Source organism: Zingiber officinale, chromosome 2B (assembly GCF_018446385.1).
Source record: "Zingiber officinale cultivar Zhangliang chromosome 2B, Zo_v1.1, whole genome shotgun sequence".
Taxonomy (NCBI): Eukaryota; Viridiplantae; Streptophyta; class Magnoliopsida; order Zingiberales; family Zingiberaceae; genus Zingiber; species Zingiber officinale.
Window position 1 is genome coordinate 22,398,949 of NC_055989.1, and position 21,948 is coordinate 22,420,896.

General features: G+C 37.5%; 1 protein-coding gene across 1 annotated transcript; it reads right to left on the reverse strand.

The window, feature by feature from the left end:
* Positions 1 to 1,828: 1,828 nt before the first annotated feature.
* On the reverse strand, positions 1,829 to 14,912 carry LOC122045485 (type I inositol polyphosphate 5-phosphatase 13-like). The gene is made up of 11 exons (XM_042605719.1): positions 13,710 to 14,912; positions 9,674 to 9,926; positions 8,775 to 9,588; positions 6,108 to 6,232; positions 5,878 to 5,962; positions 4,657 to 4,822; positions 4,499 to 4,533; positions 4,130 to 4,397; positions 3,798 to 3,921; positions 3,151 to 3,508; positions 1,829 to 2,488 (listed from the first exon to the last, which is right to left on the reverse strand). Exons 1-11 carry the CDS (start codon positions 14,662 to 14,664, stop codon positions 2,141 to 2,143), a joined length of 3,531 nt encoding a protein of 1,176 aa, XP_042461653.1. The 5' UTR covers positions 14,665 to 14,912; the 3' UTR covers positions 1,829 to 2,140.
* Between the last annotated feature and the right edge of the window lie 7,036 nt (positions 14,913 to 21,948).

Consider the following 21,948-nt stretch of genomic DNA (forward strand, 5'->3'; position numbering starts at 1 on the left):
CATACCGCCGACCCCACCTAGTGGGAAAAGACTGGGTTGTTGTTGTTGTTGTAAGTGTTGCTAAGCCCGGCCGACCCTTTGCCCAACCTGGCTTTCCTTAAATCTAGTCGGCTGTTAACTGACCAAACATCCTACCTTTTTGTTTTTAGAGTAAAACCCTAAAATATTTATATTCAACCAAGTTCACATCCGGTTGTCCTTATTCGAACGTTCTACTGTGGAGTTGTACGGGTAAAATCCAAGAATCTTGAGGCTGGGTGATCAACAGAACTAGGTATGGAATGCTCATCCATTTTGTCTTTGACCATCACATCACCTTGACTTTGACTATTACGTCATCTTCTGGATTCACTCGTTATGTCCCGTATTAACTGTTATAACATGAATGTTAGGTGAGCAAATTAAATCTATATTATAACAGCTATAATTCTACATTGTAGTAGCAATAGTTTCGTAGTTGCTACAATATAAATATTAAGTAAATAAAGTTGAATCTACAACGTGAATTATTTTGATCAATATGCATTGTAGCAACTATAAAACTATTATAATGTGAATTTGTTGAATAGGTTAAATCCATTTGATAATGTATTTAATGCATATGTCAGAGATACTAAGAACAACTCTATCATTTTATAAGGCGAGCTGGTGAGGTGGAATGCCCGATAAAAAAAAAATGTCCTTTTGATAATTTGAAAAAAAAACAAAATTCTTTTGATTTTTACCCTATTTATTTCCATAAATATTTTATCATTGCGTTCAAATATTCAGAGAGCCTTATCTAATCTGCCTATAGATAAATTCAAATTATAATTTATATATACTTAAACGTCGATATTCAAAATATTCATCCTCTTATTTATTCTTCTAAAGACTTTGCCATTGCATTACATTTGTAGGACTACTTCACGTGCTTTCTTAAACATTGAATAAAGGTGTCCTTTCGAAATGATCTACAACGCATGAAATGCTGCCAATTTGAGATAATAGTGGATGCAATTGTGACTACATTTTAGGACATAATAGTGGATGTAATTATGAATAATTTAATTTATATTTTGGATTTAAATCCAAAATTGATTATCCATTAGCATGGAATGCATCAATATGGCTTTCTTTATCAGGTTTATGATTAAAATTAAAAGTAAACAATAATATTTGAGATTCTAACCGTCTAAATTAAAATTGAATCAAAATCATTTCCATTTAATTTGAAATAAAAATAATTTTTAAATTTAATTTCAGTTGGGATCGATTGAATAGACAATACATTTACATTTTTAAAATTATCAATTCACGACACAAACACAATTATTAGTAGGGAAATATACGTGTGATTGAGTTGTATCAAATGTCTATGCAAAGAAAATGAAGCATAATAAAAATACAAAATAAAATAACCTCTAAATAGATTCACTATTATCAGTTATCACTGTCGTAAAAGGTCATTCTTCAAATTTCTATAATCTAAAGAACAAGAGTCCTCCCAACCGATGCGATTTCATAAACTTACTAAGCTTGACCATAATCAAGAATAAACCTCACCTCTCTTTCTAATAATACAATACAATTTCAAGAAAGGTTGAGCAAATTATCAAGAACTTGAAATAAATGATGAAAATTTTCAACCTGTATCCAAGCTTTAGATTCTTGATTGACTCGTGCAATTGTAGTTTTGTGGAATGGTCATCTGTATATCTTGATACAATCGACACTGTCGAGCGAACAGGCTTCAACACAGTGATATCGAGCATTAGTAATGTTTCATATCCTACATAAATAAAACATAACTGATTGAAATGCAAAATATACAGATGAGATCTTGATATGTTTTTCATTTCTCACTGTCAACGAGACGAGAGCAGCATCTTTTTATCCAGACAATGGTCCGTATACATGCCGCCTAATCCAATTAGCATGCTACCTGCTTAATCTAATTCACAGAGCTAATGTCAATCTGTAAATTCCATGACAATAAAAAGAAAAAAGAATACAGAAACTTCTAATGAGTTACATTTACAAATTACACCTGCAGGACCTTGCGATTGCTAGAAAAGATCTGATTAGGATTTCTATTTCATGGAACTTGAATTTAGAAAGGGGTGAGTTAGACTATAAAAGATAGTTTTGATGTGCGACCTCATGGAACTATTATATTGTTGAACCCAGAAGTCACATCTGATAGAGTTTTAGAACCATCGGATCCATGCTGATTGATAGACTGAATTCTTCTCGATGGAACTCTTTGACCAACTTCATCAGAACTGATGGAGAAACAATGCCGTACATAGATCCGTTGACTTGTGCTCTCCGTTGAGTCGGTGCCTGTGACGACAACTAGTAATACTGCTTCTTTCTCCATGGTATCTTGGCACTGCCAATTCTGAGGTATTCCATCAACAGTCTCTTCCTTGGTGCAAAATTCATCGAGACGAACAGAAACTTCTATTGATTCTCCAGGTTTGATTATGCCAACTGCTGGTTGAACCTAAATTTAGGAAAACGACAAATAATGAAAATAAAGAAATACCACAGGAAAAACACAATGTAACAGTACTGGCAAAATATAATAGCTTTAAACAACCTAAGCCATAAAAATATTGAGAATCTGTCATATTTTGAAGCATCTAAAAAGAGAATGGGTCTGACGCCATAGTGATTCTCCTGTGTCTACTCATGCGTGCATGAAAGATAGCTCATTGTCTAATAATTGGGATCATTGACTCAACTCATTCCTAACTCGCCCATAGAAACTCAACAAAGAATGCAAAAAAGACTGCTTACATTGTTCTAGACTTGCATAAGCACAATAACCTCTCAGCTCCAATACATTAGGAAAATACTCAGATCCTAGTTTCCATAACCAAACATTTAGGTTCTGTGTTATAAATAATGAAATGCCTAATGAAACAACTTAGACGAATAAAACTAATTAATCCCTAATAAAATAAATTTCCCGAAGTTTGAAAAACCGTAATGTGCCAAATTCTTGATGGCGTGATACATTAACATAGATGCTATAAATCTAGTAGTGATTAAAATAACCAAGTGAGAATATACATAAATATACAGAATGTTATGAACATATATCTTGATAAACTACAAAACTCCACTAAGAAAAAACTATCGAACCATAAAGTCAAAATATACCTCAAGCCAGAAAGGAAAGCCAAAGGAACAACTTGCAGAGAATTCCATTGAATTTTCTGCTCCCACATTGGATTGCCCTTCACAAATGATTTTGAAAACAGCATTGTATTTGTCACATTTATTTGAGATACCCAAAAGCGAAGCTTCTTGGTCTTGTAGAATAATGTTATCTGTGCTAACAGTAGTTTCTGGAACAACATAACATTCTTCAATAAAGGATTTTATTTTGTCATTTGATGCAATTATGTGGCCATACTCTTGCCTCCTTATAAACTCATCAGCATGTGAAATTTCCACACAGAATATGCACCTCACAGGTTTGTGATCACTTTCGGTAACATCCATACATGCTTCATACCTAGAGCGTAAACATAAGAGTTCATCAGTTAAACCATATTGCTTTCTTTACAGAAAAGATACTTTAAAAAAATGTGGATCCACCACATTAGCGCCCCCAGGCCGCCCACTACCATTGGGAAGGAGGTAAAACAGAGAAATCTAAATGGAAAGTGCCTAGGCAGGGGCCTACAGAGGTGGTGAAACCCTCTACTGAGTTTTGATCCCCCGACCACTACAACCTTATCTCAAGTACTTACCACTGAACCATGTCCCTAAGGGCAAAAAAAGATGCTTCAAAAATCACTTACATAGCTATTGATGAAACTACAGGACACTCTGAAGAGCAATCAGCTGCGGAGATTGAACGGCTATCACGATACAGTATCCTGTCGCACCAAGCAGGAATACGCTTCTTCTCACCAGAATCATATCCTAACAAATATTGTCACAGTTAGCTTCAGTAGCTTCATAAGAACTTTGTAGAAATATTTGAACAGTAGTAAAATTTCAAAACAAAAATAACGAACAAAAAATTATGCATGTCATATCTGTTTTAGAAACTATGAAGTATAACCAGATAAAAACATAACCTTCATAATCTTGGGAAGAAGTTTGCAAAATTAGCTTTGACAAATTCTACCTGATAAACCTGGTTGGTTCCTTTCAAACTTGTATGTAGGGGGAAATTTTATTTGCCCTTCACGCATTCCTTGGAAGACTCTGCCTGCCTTCATTTCTGCTCGGAGTTGATCCTTGTCTCTAAGCCAATCAAAACACCTTTGAGAAATCATGTCTCTAGCTTCATCGTAAGTGATGCTATTAAGCCGGTAATTAAAATCACCAAGAAAAACCACCATGTCAGCTTCAGACAATTCGGGTTTGCCATCATCAGATTGAGATCCCACAGCCTGCCAGCCATAACAAGAGATTCTGTTAGAGAACTAGATCATACTCAAAAGAAAAGGTTGATCAAGATAACTGGTTTTGAAATAATTAAATTAATACGTACATTCACTCCACGAAGTTGGACAGATGTAGGACCAGCTACAAAACAAAACAAAACAAAAAAGAAAAAAAAATTATAGTGAAAGTAACAAAGACTGTATATTTAATATCTAACTCTTCCAGGCATCTCCATTATGGCTTCAGGAGTAAGAGAATCAAAACCTGAAGCTCCATGAGCCCCTGTAGTTGGCCGACTGAAAGACAAGGTTCGATAAACATGATCAAAGTCAGCATTTCTCCTACAAACAGCTTCCAGATGTGCAGCAAAATGGCAATTCACAAAACATATGGAACGATCATAGACCCTCATCCTCAAACCCACAGCACCCTGTATAAAATTTTTATATTATGACCCATTTTGCTTATCATTTTGGCTAAAGCATACCACAATATTCAGAAACCAGATATATCCAATGATGGATGAAAGATCAAATAAAATTCATAAAAGCACTAAATCAGGACATTGTAAATAGCAATACATAAACAATTCACACACAGAATATGAGATATCTAACTGCATCAATCTGTTATAAACTTTTACAACATACTTGCACTATACATTTTATTGACAACCATATAAAATGTCAATATACAAATCATACAATTTTGTAAATGTAATTACTCTTACATCATCTTAGATTCAGTTAGCTTAAATTACTTGGAATGGATTTACGAAGGTGCAAGCTATCCAGTTGGTTGGTAGAGACCTTGGAATTTGTTGCTAACACTTGGAATAAGTTTGATATGCATGACTTGCAAATTAAAACAAGTATTCAGTAAATACGCCAATCTTATAAATTAGGTTTTGATTTAATCATTTGAAATTTCTAGAAAAAGTTCAAAATGAAACCTAGATGAAAAAAATATTTTATGAAGAATAAAAACTGGTTGAATGTATACAATTACATCTAGGTGAGTTGCCTAACATAAACTTAGCCACTATAAAATGAGATGATTTGTTGGAGGGTTTCAATGCATAAATGGAAACTATCCCTATACTTTGTATTGTATGATTCCTAAGTAGATAGTGGGTTTAGCTCAGCCATCTAAATCTTATAGTGGAAAATATATCTCCAAGGTTTTAAAAAGATTAAGCAAGTCATACACTAAGGGTCGCCACATAGTGCATATTGACAATGTTTCGACACGAATCAAGAACATATGGTGTAAGAGCACATTAGGGTCACCACATGCGCCCTTGTTATGTGCTCTTACCTTATTTTAATAAATCTTATAATTACAAAAAACTAAATAATATATTAGATGTCTAATGGACTATCTCCCAACCAACACAACATGCATGCGTGTAATGATTTTTATCTACATTGAGTTTAATTAAAAAGAGATCGAATTATGAATAGAAAGAAGTGTTAAGCTTATAACCTTGTTACCAATAGCACGCCCAAATCCACACGGTGCAGCTGCAGCATCAACATCACCAATATATTGCCTAAGGCCCTTCCTAGCCCTAGAATATTTTAAAAGAGATAATACATAATGGATTCACTAGTACAAACAACATATTGCATTTGCATAATTGAATTGAGCATATCAAACTATTCCAAAACAAGGGTTTTCTAAGGAATATATGAGAACATCTACAAAGCATATACCATGCGGCAATGAGTAACCCTGCCAATTGCCTAGAACCAACACGCTGAAAAGATGATCCTTCATCTAAGGTCTTGCCAATTGCATTCAACCACCATTGACCATTACCACTCCCTTCGAGTCCTACCTAAGATCATAAAAGCAAGCACAAATTTAACGAAAGTAATCATTGTGAAATTCTACATAATTTGGTCTAGAGGTTATATCTCATAAATGATAAAACCAAAAATATGTCCATAGAAATAAGGCACACGCCCACGTTGAACTTAGCATATAGTAACTTAACCAAAGGTCCATATTCAGGATTTTACAGTAGTGCTCAACTCATATTTGTAGTTGTCACTACTACTAGTCATTATCAAGTGCTGTGAAGTGTGATAGTATTTCTGTAGCATAAAGAATGAAACACATCTATCCAGCTAATATTGTTATAAAAGGCCTTAATCATTTCCCACCAGAAAATTCCGAAAAAAAAGACAGAGATATGATTTTTTCCCTCGCACATAAAGGTCATAGGGACTGCATTTTTTAGAAATCTCAAATTGTTACGAGTGATTCTCCAAAATTTCATCCAACTTAGTTCAGAAAATTAAATTGCATTCTTAAATTATTATCAATCACAAACTAAAATTAGGTGCACTATGCCACAAATTAGTTCAGCAAATTCCTTCAGTTGATGGAAGGAAAATCTAAAATATACAACTTAGATATTCAATAACTAAAACTTGATATTTGCACTCAATTTTTTGCTTCAATTTTATCACATAAAAATGGTCAGCACAGCCCTAATCCTTGTTGACCAATAGGCCACACACTACTGGATATTTTTGAACCCCAATGCCCTTATGCTCCTCTACCATTAAGTATATCATTTGGCCACTGTGCAAATTCACGCATATATATGATTGATGTTACTACAGTAATAATTTAACTTGAAAAGTCCAGTTGTTACAAATGGAATAAAGAGATTTTTCTTTCTGATATTCATGTGGTGCATAGTTATTTGAGTCGTGAAGTTCCCAAAAGCGCATAGTTGTTGTGGGGCTTGAGGCGCTAGGCGCAAGGTGAGGTGCACGCCTTACCAAAGTAAGAAGCTTTGGGTATAAATTTTTATAATTCAAACATATATAGGAAATTTCTGTCAAAATATGTCACTAATAAAATTCAAATATTTCACCAAGTATTAAACAATAATATAAATATAAAATTCATTAATATTCAAATATTGAAATAGTTTATCTTTATAATCAAAATCAAATTTCAAATTAAAGAAAAATCAAAATAAGTGAAATGAAAATTATAAACTAATTTACAATTTGAATTGTGAGGAACGAAAAAATAAAATCATTAGAATGTAAATTCTAAACTAATTTACAATTTAATTCTGTGAGAGAAAAAAAAAATAAAACCGATAAGAAAACTTATGAACTTAAATATGTGAGGAAAAAAACATACCGTTACAACACAACAAAGGAGAAAAGCAAGAAAGTGTAGCCAGATCTAGAAGACTGATGTTGATGTTAATGTCATAGGCGAGAGAAGAGTTCATGTTTGAGAAGGGAGGGGAGGTTGATGCTAATTTTTTAGGGGGGAGGAAGAGTCATCTAAGAGAAAATCAGTTAAATAAGTTGGCAAGGGAGGTTGATGTTCATTTTCTAGGAGAGAGGAAGAGTCCAGAAAGAAAAATGCATTGCATGCAAGTTAGTGCAATCTAATTAATTTAAAGGGTATTTAAAGATATGGGTTGGACTTTTAAAAAAAATTAAAACTTCAATAAAGCGAGGAAAATCGCTTCTTAAGTGCGCCTTAACCTCTCAAAAGGCGCTCGCTTAAGCGTGCTTCATTCAAGTACTATGCCTAGGCACAAATGGGCATGCGCTTTTCACAACTATGATGTGGCGTGTAAAGACTACACAACTGACTCTAGCTCAACAAGTGTGTTGACTAAATATAGATATGTATATCTATAGATAGCAAGATTCTATACATAACCTCCTACTTGGATATTACTTATCTCAAATGCTCAAGCTGTTAGGAAAGAGAGTAGCTCTAAAAATAATAATAATAATACACGACAGTAAGCAAACCTCCTTTTCGCTTAACAGAAGTTCTTAATTCAGCCCATCATCTATTGCACTTCAATGAACTACACCATTAAATGAATACTATTAAGTGATGGGAGGTTGCAATTGGTGATTACTATTTTTGTTGGTTACAGTACAAAGAATCTCTAAGGATAGGGATTTGCTCAAATGTTATACTAGGCCTGTCCCAAAAGGTTTAAGATGTCAGAAAACAATATTTTCTTTATATTGTTAGCAATCCACCTATTTTGTAGGGTAGCAAACTAGATTGATCTGGCTCAAGCCACGAACTAATCCTAACTATTTCCAAATCACCATCACTAGAAGAATTCACACAGGAGAATCTACTTAAATTTGACTGGATGGCCACCTTTTCAAAAGGTTAAGCAATTGGGAAAGAGACTCATTTCACCATTACATTCATAATGCATTAACAATGGTAGAAAAAGAGAAATTTGAACTTTACATAGTTAAAACAGATGATATAATATTTTATGTTCCCTTTGATTTGATTCTTTTAATAAAGGAATAGGTAAGACTCAAAACTGGATAGTGTGGAAAAGACAAAAAGGGTAAATATCTTACAGTCTCTTTAGCAGCAGCCATTGCTAGGAATCCAGCACCCATTTCCACCTCTTGCAATCCAACAACTACTAATCCAACCTCTGATGCTGCACTACCCAACCAAGAAATAAGTGAATTAGGAGATGCTCTTCCTTGACCGACATTCCAAGTTCCAACCAAGATCTTAATATTTTCCAATTTCATATAAGCCTGCTCCTTATTAGCCAACTCTGTTCGTAATAAATCATCAAGTGGCCCAGAAGATCTGATATTCCACCCACGAATGCCACCATGGTGTGCCAATGTATACATATATGAGCCTCCTATGGCCATTTTGATGACTGCACTGCTATGTGCAATCCATTCTCCAAGCAGATTCCCATCAAGATCCATAATCTGAACTTTGCCACTGGCATAGCCCACCCACACCCTTGGTCCATACGTACAAATTGACTTAACAGAAGAAGAGTGATGCTGACACTCTTGCATCCGGTTGCCATTGCCGTCCCACTGGACTACAGAGCCATTTGAGCATCCAGTCCAGATCATTCCAACCATTGATACAGATATGGCTTCTGTTCTCCGCTGATCTTCCATAATCGATGTTCCTTTAACAGCAACTCTGCGAACAACATCAGCTGCTCCCATCAGGGCATTACGAGAACGTTGAAAAAAGCTAACTGAACCTTGTGACTTTTCTTTCTTTGATGATGAAACAGATTTTGTCTTCATTTCATCTTCAACATTCAAATCTTGTGCAGATGGTAGATCAAGCCTAGTCTCTACCTGTCCATCAATACCAAACACTTTCAATAGATCCCTAGAATGGGAATCCCTGCAGAATAAAAATTGACATCTGAATAATCGAGGGAAGCTGTTAAATGAACCATCAATGAAGCAATTGATAGAAGTTAGCATACCATAATGCAAAGGATAGACTACCAGCACTCCACACTTTAGAGCTACAATCATCAGATGCCATATATTTTACATCAAAAGAAGGTAAGGTGCAAACACCATTCACAGTAAATTTGCTCCTTAGGTCAATGTACGACCTCTCCATTAGTAAAGCAGCAATATGTCTTTCTTCTGCTTTAAGAGAAAGGGCCTTGCCAATGGCATCCCATGGCCATACCTTTATAGCTCCACCATCAGAACCAGACCATATTTCACCTGGAGTTGAAAGTTACATATGTTACAAAATGTGAGCTCCCAAAAACATTCAGGTACTAATTTCCTAAAATCACCGAAGAGAAGTATAGTATTCTAACTTTTACCATTTTGGAGAATGAAGCAATAAAATCATGAAAATTTATCAACGTAATTCTAGTAACTCTGAGACTAATTAGAACAATTAGTACATGACAAACAGCTCATAAAGTTTATTTCTTGACAGTTGGGTATGAAAATTGTTCCATGCAAGGCATGGGCAAAATTTATTGCTCAAGATCAGTGTCAAGGTCCATGGTGACAGCAACAATTAGAGTATGGGCAAGGCTTCTATGAGATTGGTGACGACATCCAAGACAATCATGATGTTCGCAAGAAGCTTATGCAAGGCCTACAACAAACAACAATAATATCAACCGAGACAACCTCTTGATACAACCACAGCAACCATGACAGCAGCGAGGTCCATGAGCTTCAAATGAGCTTTCATGAGGCCCACGAGGTTCACAAAACTTCCACATGCAATGTGAGGCTTCCTTCTTTTCCCCGATTCTTTCCTATCCTCCTCGGTGCTTTTGGCATCATTTGTCGGTACACAAAACATAACATTGCCATCAAATCATTTCAACCAAGAGCCCAAACACTTAAGTTAAACAATATTATAAACCATGCTTGAAAAAAAAAAAGACATCAATATTGCACCTTCTATATATTTATGAAGTGTATTTGTTATGAAACAAGTGGTACACCTACGCTTTGCTTTATACCATGCAATTTATTAGAGACTAAAAAAATGATGTGGCCTATAATTTTATAAAACATATATATTTTTAAAAAAATTAGAAAATTAATATATAAAAATTGAAATTTAAAATAACTAATTTTGAAGATTTTATAATAATAGATTTAAACAATTACTAAATGAAAACTTTGGCAAAAGATTATTCATAAATCAAAAATAAACCATAAAGATGTAAATTTAAAAGTTTTCATATGTATTATATGGCATTAAATTTAATTCCGTTTATGATTAGAGTTGATTTAAATTATGGGAGAAATGAAAACACTCTTTTTAAGGCAACTTAAACAACTTTACATATTATACTAAAAAACTTAAGAAAAGTCATTATGTATATTAATATATAGAAAAATTTTCATTTTGCCTACGTATTTGATCACTTTTTCAAAATACCCCTAGACTTATAAAATTATTATTTTATCCCCTAGACTTTATTTTTGTGGTTGGCATACCCCCTCTATCATTAGCCCCTAATCCCCTCCATTATCCCAATCATGTGTGTTATATGTGATGCACACTTTGTTCGTTTCACTAGTGCAAGATGATTTCAAAATTAACTTGCACCCCATAAAATCATGGTATGTCATTTTAATGAGGGAGGCAAATTGATTTCAAAGTGAGTGTGTACCTCATAAAATCATAATTTCTATAGTAAAACCACACTTTGTTACTCTTGCAACAGAGAATCTAGGATGCTCGTATGTATTTAATATTTGGTCACAAGTTGATTTCAAAATCAGTTTGCACCACTAAATTAGCAGACTATTAGACATGGGGTGTCACATGGGTTGAGCTGCCCATGACATGGCATACGTCACCCACCAAAGACCAAGTTGTGTTATGTTAGGCCCAAGCAAGTCTTTGAAACAAGTTGCGCGGTGGGCTATGCCTGGCACAAAATAAATCTAGGCATAACTCGAGTAATTAAATATTAATTCAACATGCAGATCAGAGCTTAGGTAATTATGAGTCATCCCCGGGGCTATGGTATCATGGTAGGACATCCAGGTTGTCACTCAGGCACCCGCGGTTCAAATCCCAACTATGGCGTATTTGCAGGAATTTTTCCTCCAAATGAGGGGTGCAATCAAAGGATGTTGGGTTTCTGGGCTGGTCGTCGTATGCGCTTCCCGATTTACCCTGGTAGCCAATGGGAAACTTCCGTGGGGTCGGGCCGGTCACCCCAGGGATAGTCAATGAAGCTATCTGGAATTATCATTTTTTTTTAGGAGGGGTAAGTATGAGTCACCTGAATACGTGTCCATGACAAGCTAGGGTGATCATAGGTCATGCCTAGCATAGTTGATTGAGTTGTGTCAAGACACGACATGGAAACTTCATGCGCCAAGCAGACTCGTCTCATGCCTACCTTGATCATAACCAATTGACATGTCTAGTTGGGAGGCGGACCTCAACCGCCCTACATTTGTGAAAGGTAATGGTTTAGGTGGCGATCAAAGTCATCATAAGTTAAAACTTTGTAGTGCATTAGTGATTTCAAAACAACCCACCTCCTTCCGCCTCAAACCGTTGCTGCCGCAATAGCTATTGCTGCCCGCCAGTGTCATCGCTTGCTATCGTTGTTAGGTTAGACTTTTATATATTTTAGATCCAGCATGGCACAAACGAAAAACCTAATTCTTAGTTTCAGCATTTTGGCTTCGAACACATCGCCGGACCGGGTGACACATCCGAGTCCGTCGCTAGGCTCAGGCGACACTTACAGACTCATTATCGAGCTCGAGCGACACGTCGGGCTAGCATGACGGGTACAAACTCATCGCCAGCCAGGTGACGATCACGTCGTCGAGGTCCGACCGAACAGATAGTTTTATTTTTTTGTTTTTGAACTTAGGATTTAATCGAAACTGTAGATTAATAATTTTAACAAACTCCTAGCTATGATTGGAATAATTTAAATAGGCTTAATTAAAGTCTAATACAATTATCTTATATATATATATATATATATATATATATATATCTTAAAAAAATATTTAGATTAACTTTTTTATTTTTAGTTAATATATTTTATATTTAGTTATTAATATGGTTATTAATTGTTATTAATATTATTCATAAAAATAGTAAAAAAAATTCAACCGCCTAGGCGGCTGAGGTGGTAGGTTGTTACTGATTGTCCCACCACCATCTACTGTCGTTTTCAATAATACAATTGGATAATAGTCAACATCCTTAAGTTTCTAGCTGCAAAAGGATTCATAAAATATTTTTCTACTTATGAGATCACAAAACTTATGATTTTATGGGCTCAATACTAATTGAAAATTCTTGCAGCATTGTGTCATTGTAATAAAATGGATGCAAGATGAATTTAGGCACACTCAACTTGTGGTAAAATTTTAAGGACGTGTTAACATCCTTAGGTTTCTAGTTGCGAGATGCTTCAGAAATTTTACTCTCATAATTACTCTCAAAATTGATAAAAAAATATCATTTTTACAAGACACGAGCTAATTTTGAAATCAACGTTGTCTTTAGAACTAGCAAGTCACCCGTCACATGGGATGCAAGTGAGTGGGATAACAAGGGTTAACAACGAAGGATAAAAACAAACCTAGGGGGAAAATGGTGATTTCCAAAATTTCGGATGACATTTTAAAAATATGGTGAAATTATAGGGGCAAAATGAAATTTTCTCTAATTTATATTTCATTATTAAATGATACTATAAATGTATACATTAGTTATAATATAGTAATATTAGAAATTATTCTATTTTAGATGGGTAAATCAGGGCAATAGCAAGATATATATATAGCCCAGGGCTATGGTGCAAGGGGCACCACGGTTCGATCCCCAACTATAGTATATTAGGGATTTTTTCTCCAAATAACGCGGAATTAATGGAAACTGAGATGAATCAAGTTTTGCTATTTTTTGGGGGGACTAATGGCAACTGATATTTCTAACCAAACTAAAGCAGGACAAATTGTAGAGGTAAACCTGGTAGGGAAGGGAAGTACCATAAGATGTGATAACCATAGATCGCACAGGAGATCGATGGTGTGCCTGCCATGAAAGACCTTCTCTGAACGGAAGGCAACCGCCACAACCACTATTACTCGCAGCAGCAGTCGAACCAGAGACAGGATCATCTGAAGCAGCGAAGGGTAATTCCATTTTCCAAGACCTGATCTTTCCATCCTTGTGACCACTCCAGATCAAGCCATTAGCAGCGTCCACCGCCAAGCACAGAGTAGGCGACGCGCGGCAAGACTCGTTGAACGGCGCGCTCTTCTCATCACCTTTCCTTGCCATGACCCCGGGCTCCCAGTTCTCGAACACACTCTTGAGGTTCCAAACCCGGAGGCCGGACTCCTGACCGGCCCAGAGCTGCGACCCGACGCAGGCGATGATGCGGAGGAAGGACCCTGCCTGGGTTTCGCGCAGCGGGTGGGGGCGCACCTCGAGCGCAGGAGGGCGGCCGGTATGCATGGCAGCGCGGGCCGGAACGCGGAATATGCCGACGCCGCCGCCGCTGCCCATGAACTCGGGCACCGTGCCGGGGGAGCCTCCGAACTCGAACATGGCGCGATCTAGGGTTAGGGTTCCGTCCCCGTCGGAGTCGTCGCAGTGGTGGTTTCCGAAGGATCCGCCAAGACTGGCGTGTAGGGATTGGGTGGGGGGCGGTGGAGGGTGGAAGCCGGTCTCCTCGAGGGAGGCGGACTGGTGGCGGCGGTTGGTGCGGCGGGAGGAGTTACCGGAGGAGCAAGGCGCCGATTCATCACTGGTGTAGCAGTGGCGGCGGGTGGTTGGGTCGTCGCCGCCGAGGTTCTGCTTGCGGGTGGCGTTGCGGCGGGCGGCACCAGGGAGGAAAGCGTCCAGGTTGAAAGGCTGGCTGTAGGAGATCCCTTTCCGGTAAGGGGGACGCGCCACCAAATCTCCGGCGGCGTCCTCCTCATCCTTCTTCTCCTCCATGGGTGAATCGACGAGCGGCAGGAGGAGGGGTGAAGATGGACTGAGGGAAGGAAAAGTGTAGGAATGCGAGGAATGCGATGGATAAAGGTCAAAGGAGGAGAGCAGAAGCAGCGGGAGGGCGGAGATGGTGGCGACATGCGCGCGAGAGATCACGGACCTCGACCACTTCGTCTTCCCCTCCACCCGTCGTCTACCCGCCCCTCCCCCGTTGCTTCTAATTCAACCTTTGGCTTTCCTGGACCCGGTTTACGCACTGCTTGCCTTAATAACCGGACCGGTTTAATCCCGAATCAAGCCGAGATTTTTGCAAAAATAATATTTTCTTATGGTTAGATTGGACTGTTATTTTCATGTGTCCGACAATATGATTCAAGTTAAATTTTGTGTATATTTCTAACATGTACATGGAGTTGCAGTAGTGGACATGAAGCTCGTGTAGCTTGTTAACTCGATGAGAACGAGTTTGATTTTGCTAAATAACTGACCTAGAACGAATGGTGAGCTTTTGAGAAGCTCAGGGGACTCTCAAGGCATGGAGGAACATGGAAGAACTGTGAACTTGGAAGCATGATGGAATTGGACGGCATAGTGTGATCTTAGTACATTTGATAGCTTGTGAGTTAGAATTCTTGACATTCGGACTTGCTTAATCTAAGGAGGATTCTTTAATATATTTAATTATATTTCTGACTCTCAAATTGATTTATATCTTTTAAGTATTTAATAATCATCAAAATTAGTTATATGAGCTACCCATCTTATATAAATATATTTTTCTTTTAAAATAGTGAAATTCTAATTAGTCATTTTTTTTCAAAATTATTGATAATAGTATCATTTGAACCTGTATTATCAGCTGTAATAAAATTTTTATTAATTTCTCAACCCCTCAGATAATTTTCAATGGCTAAACTAACTACCTCACTTTTATGACTTATAATTGGTTAATTTTACTTGTAATGGGACAAAAATTAAAATTTTTTCTTTAGATTCTAATTTGTATCAATACTATTAGACATATATATAATTGAATTTTTTGAATTGATATTCATGTTTCAGAGGTCAAAGAAACTCTTCTTGTTAAATCAAGCAACAAACTTTTTATTTTTTTCTCTTCCAATGTATATAATTCAACACAATCATATGTAATCGTCTGCCTTAGAAGAATTTGAAATTTTGGCCATACCATGGACATAAATGCTTTAATCTTTCTCTTTCTACAAATTTAAAAGAGAATTCATCCATTATAATCATTCTAGTTAATGTTTTTCCAGATACATCTTGATCAAATTTCCAAGAAATCAGACACACCTCACCCTCTCTTGAACACAATTGTAAATTTAACTATGCTTGAGTTGTTTCAACACCATGAGGGCAATTTTTATACATAAGGTAATATGTGTTAGTACCCCCAAGACAATTTTAATGTGATCAACCAAGTCAGGTTATATCTTATTAGTATTTAACCTCTGTGTCTAAGTGTACAGGAACTTAGGAGCACAAGAAGTCGAGCAAAAGACGCGCTAGCGAGAATGACAGCATGGAAAAGAGTCGACGGGCTCAGTGCGTCTGAGGGAGGAGGTGCTGCGGAAGAGTACGCGGGCAGACGAGAAGGAGGCGCAGTGTTTCCGAGGGACGAGAAGCCAGAGCGGAAGATTGCTCGAGAATGCCAGAAGTTGGGTTCGGGTAAGCCCTATTCCGGATGGCCGAGATCACCCAAGCGAGCAGAGCCGAAGCGGAAGACCCAGACCAAGGTGAGAGAAACCAGAGCAAAAGACCGAGACCTAAAGTCAATAGGATGTTGACTTTCTTGGTCTGGGCGCCCAGATCCAGTCCGGGTGCCCGGACTCGCCATACTCTGGGCGCCCGGACCAAGACTTTTATCCGAATATTGTTAAATGTGATCCGTTTCAACGTAGATAAATTTTTATCCCCCTCCAAGCACCTGGAACCCTTCTAGGTGCCCCGACAAGAGCTATAAATACAGTCCTGGTCCTAAAAACCTAACGATAACAAGAACAACATTTGAGATGTAATTGATTCTACTTGATTCCAGCCTTGTTATCATGAGTCATCAACGTTGTAAGAGGTTTCTCCGCCTGAAGGAGAATTTGTTTAGTGCGCTTTCAACTTCCTTAGATTAACAACCTCTCCAGTTGTAACCAAGTAATTTCTTTGTGCCTTGTCTTTTTTAGTTTCTTAATTATTTTTATGCAAGTGTTAATTTTGATAAATCTATAAAAGTTCGAGGAAGATTTTTTATTTTTTATTTTAGAGGGATATCACCTCCCTTTAGTCGGCCGCCATCGATCCTAACAAGTGGTATTATAACTAGGATGCCTCAAAAGGACTAACCGCCGACTAAAGCAAATAAAAAATGGTCGGAGCTAACATCTATCCACCAACGTTCGAGGGGGAGTTCGCGTTTTAGAAGTGATGAATGGAGGTATTTCTTAAAACATATTTTAATATTTTATTAATAATGAAATATGGTTATGAAGCACCAAAGAATACGAACAGAGAAGAACTCGAAGAACACATTTGGACCAAAAAGCAGCGCGACAATTTTATGTCAAACGGTAAGGCTGAATTTCATCTTATAAATGTACTATCAGTTAAGGATCTCGACAGAATTGGCAACTACCAAAGTGCAAAAGAACTTTGAGAAAAGTTCTTGAAGCTCCATGAAGAATCGAAAGAAGTCGAATCCAACTCTTTGATGGGCACCGAATCGTCATCAGAAGAATCTGAAACTGAGGAACTTACCGGAACAGCTCTTATAGCTGAGTACTTACCTGAAGACAATAAAAGCTCATCCAAGATGAGCATTGATAAAGGGGGAGAGTCTTCGGAAAAAAGAATCGATGAAGGAGGAGAATCATCAGAGGAAAGCTACAATCAAGAGGGAGCATCAAAATACGAGGTAAGTCAGGTACGTGTCTTATCTCTTGAAAAGATGTTTAAATTTATTAAGATTCTTTCCAAGGATTTAGTAAAATTAGGAAAAGAAAATATAGACTTGAAAAGACAATGAATTAATGCATGCCCCTTAGATTTGTTTAATAACTTAAAATTAGAAAATGATAAATTAAAAATATAAATTGAAAGTTTGAAAAATGAACATGCATGTTTGAAACTGAATAACTTTCAAAAATCAAAATTTAGAAAGTATAGAAAGTTAAACTAATACATTAGAAAACACTATGGATAAATTAGAAAAGTCTCCAGAAGTTATACACCTTCTAAATTTTTAATGAATCCAGTAGGTAGGAACCTGTGCTGGGTTCCAAAATCATATTTAGGTTAACTAATTTTCTGTACTTAGGGATTTTCAGAAAGAAGATTAAATGTTTAAATTCTTTAAGAGGTTTTGTCTAGAAGTGGTTGATGATCCAATAACCAAGAAGGTCTAGTGCCTCACCATAGCCTTGAAGCCAATTACTGAATTGAATGTTTAATTGACTTACTGTAAAACATTCAACTAATGCTTCAAATTTTTGTTAGAAAAATTTATTTAAAAAAAAGTCTAATCATTAAAATTTGCTTAAGTCTTTTTTAAAAAAGATTAATCTAAATAATCTTTTAAAATTTTTATGAACTAGTAATCAAAATACAAATTTTTAAATTTTGCCAAAATTTTCTTGTTTTTCCCTTAGACTTTTTAGACCTTCCAAGTTATATGTTTAATGTACCCCACTTTTAATGTGATCAAAAGGGGAAGTGGTAAAGATTAAGTCTATCTAGGGGGTACAATTTAAATTTTTTTTTCCCAAATTTTGTACTTAATTTAATTTTTATACTTGCAATATTTTTGTAAAAATTATAAATGCTATTTGTTTATGGTTTACCCTAACTTTGTTGGAGCAATCCCAATGGTCCGTGCGACTATGTGTTTTGATATTTGGACAAAGGGTTTCAGTTAAGTTCATCCTTGTATTTGATATGTGTATGTGAGTGTTCAGGTTTGCAAGATATACATATGACTCAGTTTGATGGCTTCAGGTCCGGTGAAGGATGGAGCATCCGAGGGACCGTGGACAAGACAGCAAAGACAAGAGCCAAGGGAAACGACTTCAAGGCATACGTGAAGGATGACATTGGGGATGAGCCGCAGGCTTGAATGCATCCGAGGGACGAGAGCCAAAGGAAGTAAGCTTGAAAGCAAAAGGTCAAAGCTGCAAGGAAGAGTCAAGTGAGTCATAAGGGTGAGGATCCGAGTGTTGAGAGATTATACTCGAGTATTAGTCGACTGGTGGTTTTATCAGTCGACTAGTGCAATTGACTGGGGAGCAAACAGAATGTCTCTGTTCGCTCAGCCAGTATGGAGAAGTCGATTGGTACTTTTACCAATCAACTGGTATCTAGCCGTTGGATTATAATCGTTGAAACTCCACATAGAACAGTCGACTGGTACTTTCACCAGTCGACTGATAGGTGGGGTTTTCCAACCTGTGGCTTATATAACCAAGCCTTGGGAGCTTAGTTAAGACTGACGAAATAGAAGTAGTTCTAACCTTTATTAGTAGTCTACCAGTGCCCTAACTTCTAAAGAGTTCTTGTGAGAGTTGTGATGAGGTTTCTCCACCCACAAGGAGCTACGTGAGCTAGCCGGAGGTCTTCCGGAGAGTAATCCACCAACGGATAAGGATCGTCCACCTTACGGATAGCCGTAGAGTAGGAGTCTTATCTCCGAACCACGTAAACAAACATGTTAGCGATTTTCATTTCTCTTCTTGTTTTTAGAGTAGCTTTCTATTTGTGTTTGTATTATTTGTATTCCACTGTGCTAACAAATACGTAGGAAGCGATTAATTTGGGGGCACCGACTATTCAACCCCTCTTCTAGTCGGCCGTAAGTTTCCCAACAAACTTAACTTGGGTTTGATCATATCAAAAAGGGGGAGATTGTTAGTATGCCAAGGTAGTTTTGATGTGATCAACCAAGTCAGGTTAGGTCCTATTAGTATTTAACCCCTGTGTCTAAGTGTGCAGGAACTTAGGAGCACAAGAAGTCGATCAAAAGACGTAGCTAGTGAGAAGAATGATACAGAAGAGAGCCGACGGGCTCGGTGTATCTAAGGGACAAGGTATTGCAGAAGAGTATACGGGCGGACAAGAAGGAGACCCGCGACATTTCTGAGAGACGAGAAGCCAGAGCAGAATATTGCTTGAGAAGGCTGGAAGTTGGGTTCGAGTGAGTCTTATTCCAGATGGTCTAGATCACCCAAGTGAGTGGAGTCAGAGCGGAAGACCCGAACCAAGGCGAGCGGAACCGGAGCAGAAGACTAGGACTGAAAGTCAATAGAATGTTGACTTCCTTGGTCCGGGTGCTCGGACTCGCTGGATTCTAGGCACTCGGAACCCTTCCGGGTGCTCGGACCAGGACTTTTATCCGGATTACGTCAAACGTGATCTATTACAATGAGGATAAAATTTTATCCCCCTCTAGGTGCCTAGAACCCTTCTAGGCGCCCCGACTAGAACTATAAATACAACCCTGGTCTAAAAAATCTAACGATAACAAGAACACTTGAGAACACTTGTAATTAATTCTACTTGATTCCAGCCTTGTTATTATGAGTCATCAACGTTGTAAGAGGCTTCTCCACCTGAAACAAAAATTATTTAGTGCGCTTTCAACTTCCTTGGATTAACAACCTCCCCGGTTGTAACTAAGTAATTTCTTTGTGCCTCGTCTTTTTTAGTTTCTTAATTATTTTTATGCAAGTGTTAATTTTGATAAAGCTATAAAAGTTCGAGGAAGGTTTTTCATTTTTTTCTTTTACAGGGATATCACCTCCCTCTAGCCGGCCACCACCGATCCTAACAATATAATATCTCAAGTTTATTGTTCCATTCTTGTATGGATCACAAAAAAAATATTTATCACAATGTTTGCATTTGTCTTTAATCTCTAATTCATCATTAGTAAACTTTATAAAATGATCTCATACTTCACTTCTTGGTCTCATTATTTTTCTCTTGGTTACCTTTCTGATGCGACAAAGAGAAGGAGCCCACCTGGCATGGGTCAACTACCACGGTGGAGGTCAAAATCAAGACGGCCAATGCTAGGACTCAAAAAGGCTTGTCCGCGTCGCCCGGGCGGAAAGTGGCTACATTGGCCGACCAGATGCACCAGTGCTCGGTCGGTAGGAGACTCGTCCGAGCGGGCATCCTGGGAAGTAGTAAGGCACCAAAGGATATGAAAGAGCTTGTCTGATTGGGAGGGACAAGTCACCACTCGAAATCATTACACAGAAGAGTAGCCAAAACCGACCGAGTGGAGGAGTCCTAGCCGAGCGACTGCCGTTGGCACTAAGTAAGGTCGACAGACGGATCGTACGACAGAAGCTTCTACCGCTTAGGCATATGTTAAGGTACGCTATCAGACACACTTTACTAGCAGGTCTTTTCATCGGACATAGTAGAGGATGTGGCCACAAACATATTGGAGAATGTGTCTAATTAGAGCACGTGCCCACGAACATATTGGAGAACGTGCACATGCATTGATGTACATCGCCCACCAGGGCTCTATATAAAGGGGGTCCATCACCGGTGGAGGTATGCGTTATCTACTGTTTGCACATAATTCTCCTGTTACTTTGCTTCTTCTCCACATCTCAGCACTGACTTGACCGTCGGAGGGCCAACGTCGGGGACCCCTTCCCTAGCTCGGCACTGACGGTGTTTGTTTTGCAAAGCGGAGCAGAATTCACATCTGGTCAGCGAAGCCGTTACTCCCAGCTTTCCACTCACCTGCTTTTGGATAGGATCACTTTCCATTAGAATCTATGATTATTTTTGTTCCCACTAAAGGACCAATATCAAAATATGATATAAAACATATATTATCAATATTTATATTTGATAAATCTTAGTGTATTGACATCAGACACATATTGATCATAGATGCACAAACATTGTTCAAAACGCTGCAAGGTGTGATAACACTGTTCAAAATATAATTGACTAAAATTGAAAGACAAATATGAAACTTAACCATGACTCTGATACTACAAGTATGATGATACTTATCAAGATATCTAAACACTGTTAAATATCAATACTTGAGTTCAACGAGGAATTCATATGGCAGAACAAGATCAATACAAAGATTACATAACTATAGTGGGATGTGATTGAACATCATTAAGTTACTAAAAAAAGTGTCGATTAACAAATATTTCTTTCTATTGAATGGTGAATGTAGTGAAACCTTCCATATCTCTATGTAAAGTGAGGTCATCCTTTTTGGGATAAATTTAGAGAGACAATAGA

Coding starts and splice junctions, on each gene's coding strand:
- LOC122045485 (XM_042605719.1), bottom strand. CDS start 14,664: ATGGAGGAGAAGAAGGATGAGGAGGACGCCGCCGGAGATTTGGTGGCG. Junction 4,534..4,656: donor AGGGGCTCATGGAGCTTCAG/GTTTTGATTCTC, acceptor TTTGTTTTGTAG/CTGGTCCTACATCTGTCCAA. Junction 4,398..4,498: donor TCCAACTTCGTGGAGTGAAT/GTACGTATTAAT, acceptor TATGGCTGGCAG/GCTGTGGGATCTCAATCTGA.